Source organism: Bufo bufo, chromosome 5 (genome assembly GCF_905171765.1).
Source record: "Bufo bufo chromosome 5, aBufBuf1.1, whole genome shotgun sequence".
In the NCBI taxonomy this organism is placed as follows: domain Eukaryota; kingdom Metazoa; phylum Chordata; class Amphibia; order Anura; family Bufonidae; genus Bufo; species Bufo bufo.
The window spans coordinates 126,962,179-126,976,928 of NC_053393.1; the positions used below are offsets into that span (position 1 = coordinate 126,962,179).

The window sequence follows — 14,750 nt, forward strand, 5'->3', positions numbered from 1 at the left end:
TTTGCCAGGGAGGTCTTCCGGTTGCACGGTTTGCCCAAGGAGATTGTGTCGGATCGGGGGAGTCAGTTTGTGTCCAGGTTCTGGCGCTCCTTTTGCTCCCAGTTGGGAATTCATCTCTCCTTCTCCTCGGCCTACCACCCTCAGTCCAATGGGGCCGCAGAACGATCCAATCAGGCCTTGGAGCAATTCCTTCGTTGCTATGTCTCCGATCACCAAGACAATTGGGTTGACCTTCTGCCTTGGGCTGAGTTTGCCAGGAACACGGCGGTGAACTCTTCCTCTGGGACGTCTCCCTTCATGGCCAATTATGGGTTCCAACCTGCCGTGTTACCGGAGGTATTCTCTCCCCAGGATATTCCGGCGGTGGAGGATCACCTTTCCGTCCTACGTGCTTCTTGGGTACAGATCCAGAAGTCCCTTGAGGCCTCTGCGCAGCGCCAGAGACTCCCCGCTGATCGCAGACGAGCGCCTGCTCCTTCCTACCAGGTCGGAGACCGTGTATGGTTGTCCACCCGCAACCTCAACCTTCGAGTGCCCACTCCCAAGCTGGCGCCTCGCTTTGTTGGTCCCTTCCCAGTGCTTCGCAGGGTAAACCCGGTAGCCTATGCCCTTGCGCTTCCTCCTGGCATGCGGATCTCTAACGTGTTTCATGTCTCCCTGTTGAAGCCACTGGTGTGTAATCGTTTCACTTCCTCGGTTCCTCGGCCTCGTCCGGTCCGAGTGGGCAATCATGAGGAGTATGAGGTGAGCAATATCCTGGACTCACGCCTGGTCCGCGGTCGGGTGCAGTTTTTGGTCCATTGGCGTGGTTATGGTCCAGAGGAGCGTTCCTGGGTTCCCTCCGCAGATGTCCATGCTCCTGCCTTGCTCCGAGCCTTCCACGCACGCTTCCCTCAGAAACCATTTTTTGCTCCGCGGAGGAGGGGCCCTTGAGGGGGAGGTACTGTCATGGTCTTACCTTCTTGCTGTTCTCCTTCGTTTGACATGTGCTGGCGGCCATCTTGGTTTCTGGGTTTCTTGTAGCCTTCCACCCTGCGGCTCCTCCTTCCCACTGGGAGGAGCTGGATGCCTAGCTCATATATATAGGAGGTCTGTTGCTTCAGTTCCTTGCTTGGTCCTCCTGTGTTCACATGCTTCTAAGACTGCTGCTGCTTCTGGTTCCTGATCCTGGTTTCGTCTGACTACCCTGCTGGTTCCTGATCCTGGCTTCGTCTGACTACCCTGCTGGTTCCTGATCCTGGCTTCGTCTGACTACCCTTCTGGTTCCTGATCTCTGGCCTCTCAAAGACTCTGCTTCGGTTTCACCATTCGTTTGGACTTTTGCTTTACAGCTTTATTTTCAATAAAGCCTTCTTATTTTCACTTATTTCTTGTTGTACGTCTGGTTCATGGTTCCGTGACATATGGCCACACGGCAGGGCGCAGAAGGAAAGGAACGCCATATGGTTTTTGGAAGGCAGTTTTTGCTAGACTGTTTTTTGACACCATGTCCCATTTGAAGCCCCCCCCCCCCCCCCCGATGCACCCCTAGAGTAGAAACTCCAAAAAGTGACCCAATTTAAGAAACTACACCCCTCAAGGTATTCAAAACTGATTTTACAAACTTTGTTAACCCTTTAAGTGTTCCACAAGAGTTAATGGCAAATGGAGATGAAATTTCTGAATTTCTATTTTTTGTTACTTTGTCTCACAAAAAGTGTAATATAGAGCAACCAAAATTCATATGTACCCTAAAATAGTACCAACAAAACTGCCACCTTATCCCGTAGTTTCCAAAATGGGGTCAATTTCTGGGAGTTTCTACTCTAGGGGTGCATCAGGGGGCTTCAAATGGGACATGGTGTCTAAAAACCAATCCAGCAAAATCTGCCTTCCAAAAACCAAATGGCGTTCCTTTCCTTCTGCGCCCTGCTGTGTGCCCGTACAGCAGTTTATGACCACATATGGGGTGTTTCTGTAAACTGCAGTATCAGAGTAATAAATGTTGAGCTTTGTTTGGCTGTTAACCCTTGCTTTGTTACTGAAAAAAATTATTAAAATGGAAAATCTTCCAAAAAAGTGAAATTCTATCTCCATTTTCCATAAAATTTTATGGTTTTGAATACCTTGAGGGGTGTAGTTTCTTAGATGTGGTCACTTTTATGGAATTTCTACTCTAGGGTTGCATCAGGGGTTCTTCAAATGGGACATGGTGTCAAAAAAAAAAAAGGCCATCAGAATCTGCCTTCCAGAAACCATATGGCGTTCCTTTCCTTGTGCGCCCTGCCGTTTGGTCATACAGCAGTTTACGACCACATATGGGGTGTTTCTATAAACTACAGAATCAGGGCAATAAATATTGAGTTTTGTTTGGCTGTTAACCCTTGCTTTGTTACTGGAAAAAATTGATTAAAATGGAAAATTTGCCCAAAAAGTTAAATTCTGAAATTTCATCTCCATTTGCCAATAACTCTTGTGGAACACCTAAAGGGTTTTGAATACCTTGAGGAGTGTAGTTTCCAAAATGGGATCATTTTTGGGTGGTTTCTATTATGTAAGCCTCACAAAGTGACTTCAGACCTGAACTGGTCCTTAAAAAGTGGGATTTGAAAAATTTCTGAAAAATTTCAAGATTTACTTCTAAACTTCTAAGCCTTGTAACGTCCCCAAAAAATAAAATGGCATTCCCAAACTGATCCAAACATGAAGTAGACATATGGGGAATGTAAAGTAATAACTATTTTTGGAGGTATTACTATATATTATAGAAGTAGAGAAATTGAAACTTGAAAATTTGCAAATTTTTTAAAATTTTGGGTAAATTTGGTATTTTATTTTATACATAAAAATGATTTTTTTTTACTTCATTTTACCAGTGTCATGAAGTACAATATGTGACGAAAAAACAATCTTAGAATGGCCTGCATAAATAAAAGCGCTTTAAAGTTATTCACACATAAAGTGACTTGAAAAATGGTCAGATTTGCAAAAAATAGCCTGGTCCTTAAGGTGAAAATGAGCCCGGTCCATGAGGGGTTAAATTGAACAATCCCCAAAAATTATTAAATTCCAACCATGTGAAAATGGAATTCATGGAAACGGAATATCAGGCAACATAACCCAATGTGCCCAAAGATGCATAGACGTGAATGGGGACCACTTTCAGCATCTTTTGTGACTTAATGTGGGTAATAAAAAAAAACAATCCACTTGCTTGTTCATCTTGTCATACTATCGCTGGTGGCAGGCTATTTTTTCGTGGGCCACCCTGTATAATATTTTTATGTCCAGAAATAAATCAAAAAGGGGACCCGCTCACCTCTGTCCCCTCAGGGCAGGTGCTCTAGTCCAGGAATTGAGACACCCCTCAAAGAAAATTCTAAATAGATAGTTGTATTGGACTGGCACTCATATATGGAATATAAACATGGTTTATTGGATAAAATTAAATTAGAAATAATATCACCTGTCACAAATAGATTTTTTCAGTAAAATGCAATATAAATACAATAAATCATATGATAAAATCTTAAAACATCCAAATTGTTATAGTGCAGCGACTGATGGCACTAGACGTCCTTAGACCTGTATGGTCGTGTTTGCTAGACGATAGTGCCGCCAGTTTCTGCAATCCTGAATGGTATTTCTGTCATGCAACAATTACCATGTATATTAAAAATATCAAAAATTTACAACAAGACAATGTTCACAATGTTTGCACGCTGTTGGGTAACCAGCGTTAGCAGTCCGTATTTAAAATATGCCTATAGTTCTTCCACGGCACCTTTCCAAAGAGAAACAGTGTGACAGTTTCCACAGCTGATACAGTTGCAGGTTACTCGTCCGCTATTTGGCTCTCTGATAGAGGGCTATTGGTTGATTGCAACTTAGTTGCTCTGTTCATATAACCACAGCGGTAGTTACCGTGATCAGTGTTACTTTTAGTTGGAGAGATATTGTGCCTTCTGTGTATTTCCCACAAGTGTGGGCTTACCTCTGCCGGCGCTTTACTCGATGGGACCAACAGATAATCCTTTTATGCCGCTCAGTCTGCCGGCGTCCCGGCTGCGGTATTAGCGTTGTTAGCGTCCCTCGTGTCTCTTTACTGCTGCCTCTCTCGTGATGTGCTTACGTGGTGTATGCGGCAGCTTGTTTCCCAGCGCTGGCGGGATGACGTATTCACTCTTAGCCAAGAGGTATCCAGGAAGTCCTTTTCCTTATGGAAAAAAGTGCACTTTTTGCTCCAAATAAGATTCGGGGTCTTTAGTCAAGGATATTGCCTAGATGCTCACCAAACGCGTTTCGGGGAGACGCTGTCCCCTTCCTCAGTGGTCTTGCCCCGATTCCATTATGTCTGTAATTTATAGTTGCTGTAGGTATTCTTGAAAATCCGTTCCGGATCCCAGTTATATCCAAAGTCCGGTCTGGATCTCCAAAATTGCATATTGTCTGCCTTTATTCCGATTACGATTGTACTGCGGTTTTTCTTGTGTACTGAGTTTCTTTCTATATATATATATATATATAAAACAACACATTATAATACATTGTTTCAATCTTTATATTGATGTATTTTTATACCATTCCCGGATATTTGAATTCATGATCTGCACATAGACAGACCGCATATACATATATTAATATATTAAAAAATCACTTATAAAAATATAAATATGAATATTGTGCAGGTCAAAAGTTTCCACGGATCCTTCATATTGGTATAACTACATTTGTTTACATTTATTAGGATACCTCTAAATATATCGATTTTTGATCAGATCTCTTTTTCTCATACTGTAGAATTTTCATATTATCATCATTGGCCCTATTTTTCGGATATTTTTCTATATTTTTGCAGATAATTCTTAGATTGTATTGAATGGAGTAAGAGGGGGGGGGGGGCACGTATGGGATAGAGGCAGAGTTGCAGTGCTGACAAACAGCCTGACATGCAACTCTGCGTCGACACCCAGACGTACCACCCTATATGAAACCAAATATTTCTAACTCAGCATTTAGGCCCCTTGGTAGAAGGCTCCTAAATTCATAAATTTTCCTAGATTCGGCCCTTGACAATCTCTCGATCTGGTTTCCTCCTCGCCAATGTTTCTCTACCCTCTCCAGTGCCATGAACGAGAGACCCTTAGGGTCTTGATTGTGTACCTCCTTGAAATGCCTGGATAGCAAATGTTTTTCATAGCCCTTGGCTATGTTATTCAGATGTTCTGCTATCCTGACTTTCAAGGTACGTTAAGGAGGTACACAATCAAGACCCTAAGGGTCTCTCGTTCATGGCACTGGAGAGGGTAGAGAAACATTGGCGAGGAGGAAACCAGATCGAGAGATTGTCAAGGGCCGAATCTAGGAAAATTTATGAATTTGGGAGCCTTCTACCAAGGGGCCTAAATGCTGAGTTAGAAATATTTGGTTTCATATAGGGTGGTACGTCTGGGTGTCGACGCAGAGTTGCATGTCAGGCTGTTTGTCAGCACTGCAACTCTGCCTCTACCCCATACGTGCCCCCCCTCTTACTCCATTCAATACAATCTAAGAATTATCTGCAAAAGTATTGAAAAATATCCGAAAAATAGGGCCAATGATGATAATATGAAAATTCTACAGTATGAGAAAAAGAGATCTGATCGATATATTTAGAGATATCCTAATAAATGTAAACAAATGTAGTTATACCAATATGAAGGATCCGTGGAAACTTTTGACCTGCACAATATTCATATTTATATTTTTATAAGTGATTTTTTAATATATTAATATATGTATATGCGGTCTGTCCATGTGCAGATCATGAATTCAAATATCCGGGAATGGTATAAAAATACATCAATATAAAGATTTTAAACAATGTATTATAATGTGTTGTTTTATATATATATATAGAAAGAAACTCAGTACACAAGAAAAAACGCAGTACAATCATAATCTGAATAAAGGCAGACAATATGCAATTTTGGAGATCCTGACCGGACTTTGGATATAACTGGGATCCGGAACGGATTTTCAAGAATACCTACAGCAACTATAAATTACAGACATAATGGAATCGGGGCAAGACCACTGAGGAAGGGGACAGTGTCTCCCCGAAACGCGTTTGGTGAGCATCTAGGCAATATCCTGGACTAAAGACCCCGAATCTTATTTGGAGCAAAAAGTGCACTTTTTTCCATAAGGAAAAGGACTTCCTGAATACCTCTTGGCTAAGAGTGAATACGTCATCCCGCCAGCGCTGGCAAACAAGCTGCCGCATACACCACGTAAGCACATCACGTGAGAGGCAGCAGTAAAAAGACACGAGGGACGCTAACAACGCTAATACCGCAGCCGGGACGCCGGCAGACTGAGCGGCATAAAAGGATTATCTGTTGGTCCCATCGAGTAAAGCGCCGGCGGAGGTAAGCCCACACTTGTGGGAAATACACAGGAGGCACAATATCTCTCCAACTAAAAGTAACACTGATCACGGTAACTACCGCTGTGGTTATATGAACAGAGCAACTAAGTTGCAATCAACCAATAGCCCTCTATCAGAGAGCCAAATAGCGGACGAGTAACCTGCAACTGTATCAGCTGTGGAAACTGTCACACTGTTTCTCTTTGGAAAGGTGCCGTGGAGGAACTATAGGCATATTTTAAATACGGACTGCTAACGCTGGTTACCCAACAGCGTGCAAACATTGTGAACATTGTCTTGTTGTAAATTGTCAGATTTATCAAATATCAGTGAACCTTACATTTGAGATATTTTTGATATTTTTAATATACGGGATTAATACATGGTAATTGTTGCATGACAGAAATACCATTCAGGATTGCAGAAACTGGCGGCACTATCGTCTAGCAAACACGACCATACAGGTCTAAGGACGTCTAGTGCCATCAGTCGCTGCACTATAACAATTTGGATGTTTTAAGATTTTATCATATGATTTATTGTATTTATATTGTATTTTACTGAAAAAATCTATTTGTGACAGGTGATATTATTTCTAATTTAATTTTATCCAATAAACCATGTTTATATTCCATATATGAGTGCCAGTCCATACAACTATCTATTTAATATTTTTATGTGTCAGTACTATTGTACAATTAAAAAAAACACCACATTCTTTTTTCTGTTGAAAACAGGGTTTGTTTTTTGCAGACTGAGTTGTCTTTTTAAATGGTACCATTTTGGGATGCATATAATTTATGGTCTTATTTTTACAATAATGATATTTTTTTGGGGGGGGAGGGGTGAAAAAGCAAATACACTATACTATTATTTTTACACAATTTATCGTGCAGTACATATAATGCGAGATACTTAACCTCTTAGTGACTGCTAATACACCTTTTTACTTCTTTTTGAGTACGCGAGATGCCAATGTATTCACATGGCAGCCTATAGCCTAATGACTGCACCAGGGCTGTCTGCAGTATATCCGTATGAGGCTGTGGCTTTCTGATGCAGCATAAGCAGTACAGTGTATTATGGAAGCGAACAAAAGATTATGTTAAAAAAAAGTTTTATTAAATAATAAACCTCCAAGGTAAAATAATACAAAATACAATACTTACATTTTTTTTCCCATACCCCCCAAAAAACTGTTAATAAAAGTTAATCAGTAAGTTATGGTACCATTAAAAACCACAATGTGTCTTGCTATATATATCTGTAGAAGATGTACTGTTGTCTGTAGCTCTGCATCAAGTCTCGCTACTGATGACCAATGTGTTTGTGAGATGATTATATGGCACTTACTAGAACGAAACAACGGATGCGGAAAGCACACGGAGTGCTGTCCGCATCTTTTGCAGCCCCATTGAAGTAAATGGGTCTGCATCCAAGCCGCAAATACTGCGGCTCGGATGCGGGCCAAAACAATGGTTGTGTGCATGAGGCCTAATATAGCCCTTGTTGAAATTCTGCACAATTTCCTATATTTCATGAAATATGCCCCCTTGTTTACAAAGTCTTTTGTGCTGTCCATACAGAAGTCCTGTCCATAAGATGGCTGCTGATGGAGTCATGTGACCAGGCAGATCGCTTCCATGTGATGTTTTCTCCAACCCCTTTAAAGCTTCTAAGAATCAGTGGTAAAATTATACATCAACATTTGAATGTTGGGGGAGGAATCCCTATGCTACATGAAAGAAAAGTTATTTCTTGGTGGTTGTTGTGAGGAGAGGCTGAAGATGTCTCCTTTTCTGGAGTGTGAACCAGGATAGGTCAGGAAACAATTGAACTGGAGCGCCATCAAAGTCAAAGTTGCGTAGGGATCTCGCCTTAGCCATGATGGATTCTTTAAGGGAAAAATCGTGGACACAACAAATTACGTCCCTAGGACGTGTAGCAGATCCCTTAGGCTTGAGTGCTCTATGAGCCCCGTCCAATTTGATCTTGTGCGAGGATGGTTGCCCCAGGATCATGTTAAAAATGGCTTCCAGCGTAGCAAAGAGATCTTCGTCACCGGTAGCCTACGGAAGACCCCGTACTTGGATGTTATTCAGGCGCCCTCGATTATCCAAGTCCTCTAAATGCCATCCCATGCCCCTGAGTACCGCCGTTTGGGCAGAAATGGATTCATGAAGAGTGTAAATATATTGCCTGGTATCGTCATGGGCATTTTCCCGGTCCACCACATGTTTAATGTCAGTGCGAACTGCCGCAATTTCAGCTCAGCAGGCTTCCGTAACTTCAGAAATAAGAACCCGAAAGTCTTCTTTTGTAGGAAAACGGTTAAAATAGCTCGCCCATGGCTGTGGAGGTTCAGGCAGGGATGGGGGGTCCATAAGGGCAAGTGTTGGAGGGCTTGGGGATCTGGCCCAGATGTCAGAAGGGAGAGGAGAGCTGCTGTCCCCCTGGTACAGCAATGGTGGGGCTGGGAGCTGCTTATTTCGCAAGGGCTCAAGCAGGGGGGTCCCAGGAAGGCTAGATGCAGGGTCCCCTGGGTTAATATCCCGTCCCCTAGTAGCCACAGTACCTTTACTTGCAGTCGCCCCCTGAGAAGTGGGTCCAGGAGACATCATGGCGGGATCCCTCCTTCCAGCAGTAGCAGGCCGAAAGTCCGGGGCGGCCGGTGAGAGCCCCAGGTCAGAGGATCCACGTGTGGACACTGCAGATGGCGATCCGGTTCCCTGAAGAGATCCAGCAGGGGTAAGTAGCACTGTGTCCTTCTCCCTGGGCAGGGCGCGGGAATCCGGCGGGGGGAGGGAGGAATGGCGGGAGGCCCTCTGTGCCTTGGTGCTGCGCGGTGGAAGCGCCGGACCCAGAGTGCAATCCCAGCACTGTTCAAGGGTCCTAGTAGGTGAGCGGGATCGGGGAGGGACAGGTGTCTTTTTTGGAGCCACTTTCTTCCCCATATGATCCAGGAGAGATGTGTCGCTGGCCAGTAATTCGCGGTGCAGGCAGGAGCAGCTCCTTCAGGCAGCCATCACCATCAGCCTCCGGACACGCCCCCGCAACCTGCACATTTAGATGTGCTTACTAACCCCCATTTTTTTTCTTGACAGGCACTTACCTGCCTGCTGCCCACTGATTGGCTGATCCAGGCTGTCTGCAAGCCTGTAAGCCAATCAGGGCAAGCCCTCCACCCAACTTCCTCCCAGGAATATGCAGTAAAATGGCTCACTGTGTCAAATTTCCAGGGTGATGGACCTGGATCCACTCCCCTGATTAGTCCAAGTCTACTTTTGGTTGAGGAACAGTAAAACCTACACGTGCAAGCTAGGCCCAAGTTCAGAGAACCTCTGTTTCTGAGAACCATGGAAGCAACTTAGCTACCAGAATATTCCAGTGAGAAGGAGATTAGAAGGTCTGAAACCCACAAGGCTGTGCATTGAACTGGAATTTAAGTTCTAGCTCCTTCCTCAGTGGCCATAATTAAGTTCTGGATTTCCTCCTTTGTAACTTTTCGAAACTTGTTAAAACAATATAAGATACAATGCTGTAACCCTCAAATCCCACAAGGTGTATTATACTAATGGAACATCCATATTGGGACTATATCTAATACCTTTTTTGACAGCACTTTATATCTAATATCTATCATCAAGGCAAGAGATTGATACATTGTCTTACAATCAATAGGGGGATAACAATAAGTACATAATTTTTTAATGTTTTTCATTTCTTTATATTATTTTTTATTGTCTTTTACTAATTCAGAAAGGGCCCTTCTGGTACCATTTGTAATTGTTATATTGTATAATACAATATTTTAACTATATAATTGGTTGATACTAATAGTCCAGGTGGAGGTGTGTCTATTAATCAATTTATAATTTCTATTGTACACTAGTCGGCAGTGGGCAGGCTATTTGGTAGAGAACCTTCAATTTATCCATAGTGTAGGAAGGGTGAGCCTCGGAATTATTTTTATTATAAGTATTCAGGAAGATGTCAGTGTCCTCAAAAAATATATATTACAATTGTATATATTACAATATATTCACATGCACATCTAATATAACAGGTACGCTTTAGACATATTGGCCTATTCTACTGTTGATATGAAAAGTCTATGATGAAACATAAAATTAGTATAAGACTATGGGACAATCTTCAGTAGATTCAGATGGGGGAGACCCGGGGTTGCACTTGTCCATCTGTAATGTTTGTAACAAATCATTTTCATCTGTGTCCTCCAGCAATCTGTATCTGTATGTGTATAGAGCTAGGCTATGGCTGGACCCCCTGTATGGAGATGAGCCCCAAGGAGGTCTTCATTGTTTTGCACAACAATCCACGGTTCTCCAATTTGTCCTCAATTCCCTTTGTAATCAATCAAAAAAAGGAAAATTTCACATTTGCCATTTCATTACCAAATAACATCGAAATCATTCTGTAGCAAAGACGAGACAGGAGCCGAAGATCATGGGTGTATCTCCAGTGTGGGCTTATTGGAACAGCACTACCCATATGCCATATCTGAACATCATAGATGGGGACTTCTGCTCAAGACCCCTTCTACTAGACAAATCAGAGCGTCCCTGTAACTCTGACTCGGACTGACCTGTCTTGTCAATGGATTACATTAACATTACTGCAAAGTATATGACTATGAAACCATATACTCTGCTGTGTCCACTGCTGCAAAAGTATTATAGGGCAACTAGTGTGAGATAACTACCTTAAATGGATACTCCATATAATTTTGGAATTGCATTATCAATAATTGACCAAAAACATCTATAAAACTCAATTTTCAAGTTTACAAGCAGGAATAATTTGGATAGGAGCGCAGAGCAGTGAGAGGTGATATTTTCCCTCCTGAAACGGTCAGCAGAATAGAGACACCTTTCATGGCCCCTTCATTCCCTACACTTTGTAGGCAGAGGGGCTCACATTGGTGCAGGGTCCATAACCCAGTTTTACTCATTCTGTTGTGATATGGTACACATGTATAAAAGTAAAATTTCTTCTCTATTCAGTAGACTTGAAAAGCCAGTAACATCTCAGCAACATATGCATAAATTTCAAAAATACGGAGGACCAATCAGATCCAGGCATGTATGGAGGTTGAAGCACCAATCACATCGCAGAAGCTACTGAGGACCAATCAGATTCAAGTATATAAGATGATGTCACAATGAAGGGAGAACCAATGAAATGAAATAAACTAGCGAGGACCAATAAGATTGCAGAATGTGTGATGATGTCACAGAAGCTAGTGACATCACCGAGTTCTGAGCCCTAGAAAACAACTGCCTGACATTATCTCAGCCAGATTTTCTCTGGATATAGAGAGAGACAGATCGGCTTGTGCTTTTGCTTAGCAAATCCTTGCTTTCGCTTAGCGAATAATTGACTTTGCGCCATGGAGATCCGGGGTTTGGCATTCTTGCTTTTCCTCTGGGTCATATGGACGCTATTGGGCCTCTGTGCCCTGATTGCCTTGACTGTCATCCCAGGCCATGTAAAATATCCTTACATCAGGTAAGAGGGGAAGGGGCGGGATTCCTCTGTAGAATTATTACTGTTATTACCGTATTATCAGTTTATTCCTGGAAAGTTATTACATTATTATTAGTGGATTATTAATAAGCTCCATCTAATAATTGTTAGTATAGAAAACATCACATTTGGGGGTGGGGGAATCTATGAAGACTGAGGTTTCATGCCCCGGCCCTCATCTAATCTGCACTGGAGTGAGATGCACAAGCCTCATAATAAATTAGGAGCATCTCTGACCCCCATGCACAAAAAAAAATAAAAATTAAAATTGCACCAACTATTTCAGGTGGAAATTTGCCAGTTTGCAGAGGCCCGCCCCCTCCTGCTAAACCCACCTAAACCACACCCACTTTTTGGAAATGGCTTAAGAGTGCAAAAAGCAACTTTTTGTAGAAAATGTCTCTTTCTTAATAATGTTTTAGAGTTGCAATCTCACTGGTTGCTATGAGCAACGGCTCCATAATATCTCCCCCATTGTTGTTTGTTTTCTATTTGTGTCTGGACAATAGATCATATTATGGAGGATGATTACAATGGAAGGAAATAAAGTCTCCTCTGCTATTAGAAGACATGACGCAATCCTGCTGCCGTTTGTGTCCTAATAAGGCTACATTCACCCGCAAATTGCGGGTCTGCAACACACCAGCCCGGCACCCCCATTGAAATGCCTATTCTTGTCCGTAAGCTGCGGACAAGAATAGGACATGCTCTATCTTTTTGCGGAGCTGCGGACCCAAAGATCGGGGCCGCGCACCGCAAATGCGAATGCGGACAGCACACTGTGGGCTGTCCGCATCCATTCCGTCCCCATAGAGAAAATTGCGGAACGGATGCGGACCCATTTTGCGGTCGTGTGAATGGAGCCTTACACCCAATATTTTGCTTTCTTTCTCAGTGACACGGGACGAATATTCCCCGAATCGGTGGTCTTTACAGTGGTCTTCTTAATATCTGCCCTTTTTGGTAAGTGGATTTAGAGAGACAACATCATGAGGAGATCAGCGGCTCCAGCGCTCAGTGATGACGTTATCTCCCTAATCACTATTCACTGCTGAGCGACGGCCATCACTGGAGATTATAATCATCACTGAGTCCTGGAGGTTATCACAAGTGTCTATGGACGTTCCCGGCTGATCCCATGTATTGTCTATTTCAGGAGCTGGCAACGCTTCCATCATGTACCGGTTCATGATCATCCGGTCTGAACAATCAGAGAGGCGACATATCATCTGCCAGAGAATCCTCTATGTCGTTGCATGGATGGGCTGCATTGGGACCATTGTGACCGCCATAGTTTCGGTAGGTTTATATACAGAGGTCTCAGGACTAGTAATACAGAGGGGACATCGCTTGAAGTCAAGAGATGTGTATAAATACAATGATGCGCCCTGGTGACTATTCTTATGTATTACTACTGCCCCTGTATAATTACACCACCTGCGGCCTCTGCTGTTCTGTATTCTCAGATCTTCATGACGTCCATATTGATGACATTTATTCATCTGCTTTTGTTCTAGATGAGGATCAGTCCTACAGTCCACAGGATCGGCGCAGGACCGGCATTTTTCTTTTGTGCCGTTTACAACCTAGGTCAAGCTGTATGCCTGTACAAGAAATCCTTCAGCAGTCGCCGCCTATGCCACATTAGATTGGCATCAACCTTGGTGCCCATTGTGGGCCTGCTGACCTGTATCCTCTTATAGCTGACTGGTACAGTGCCATGTTGTGTGCTGGATACACTTACACATACGTACTTACCATCATTGCTGCCGTTAGTAAATTTGGGTCAAGCTACCCACCCCCTTAAATTGTCAGGTCACGCTCACTCATTGGTGGAGTTCAACTTAGCTCCACCCATTTTTCGGCCCAGGACAACCCAAATTTACAGCGAGATTGTCTCTGAAAATTTGGAAACATTTTGGCAAATTTGGGACTGTTGCCAACTAAGATTATTCGCTTCCTCTGACCCCATTGTAGCACAGATCAGACATCACAGTATAGGAAACACTATAATAATAGAATTAATTCTGTTACTTGTCCTTAACACGTCCTTCCAGTTTCTGTGTGTATGACCATCGGCTTCTTCCAGCTTCTTCCATGTACTGGCCGATGTGAAGAGGTGAGTTCATGCAACTTTTCATCGTCTTGTATAATCTACATCTTTCCCGTGTAACAGTAATATAAAAGCTCCTATCTCACCTCCATCTTCCCATCTCACTCCATATAGAGTCCCTGGTGAGTACCGCCAGGCACTAATCCTCTATTCTGTCTTCTGCAGATCTACACCAGGATAGGCATGGTGGCCGAGTGGACTGGATTCCTTGGCCTGATAATACACCAACTAACGAACTATACAGATTTCCAGGTGAGTAGATGCCGTGTCAAGGTCTAATGTGCTCCAGAAACATTTCAGAGAAGTAGTATATTATATAGAGCTGTTTTATAATTAATGGTCTGTATTCTTTTTTCTCAGCATTTGTCTTTAACGTTGTCCCGAGAAGGTGTCTCCATTGGCCTGAGAGAAAAGACCCAGGACCCTGAAAACCCCCAATAATATCCAAGGGGTGGAGCGCCAAGACAACTGAAACCATCATGACATTGCTGGACATGAATCTTCTGGATCAAGAGGCAGATTCCAGGCTTGGTCTCTGTCCTCAATACTGGATGTGACATTTTACCGGACTTTCCTAATACCGGATTTGACATTTACCGGATTTTCTGGATTCAACATCTAGCAGAATTTCCAAATACTGGATGTGACAATTACCCGGACTTTCCATAGCTACCTCATCTCAAATGATGGTTTTTACCCCCT

At 42.9% G+C, this 14,750-nt stretch overlaps 1 protein-coding gene across 1 annotated transcript; it reads left to right on the top strand.

Moving 5' to 3' along the window:
- The first annotated feature begins 12,792 nt into the window (after positions 1-12,792).
- LOC121002424 (DNA damage-regulated autophagy modulator protein 1-like) lies at positions 12,793-14,489 on the top strand. The gene is made up of 6 exons (XM_040433880.1): positions 12,793-12,898; positions 13,092-13,234; positions 13,453-13,624; positions 13,993-14,054; positions 14,214-14,300; positions 14,409-14,489. Exons 1-6 carry the CDS (start codon positions 12,793-12,795, stop codon positions 14,487-14,489), a joined length of 651 nt encoding a protein of 216 aa, XP_040289814.1.
- Positions 14,490-14,750: the final 261 nt, after the last annotated feature.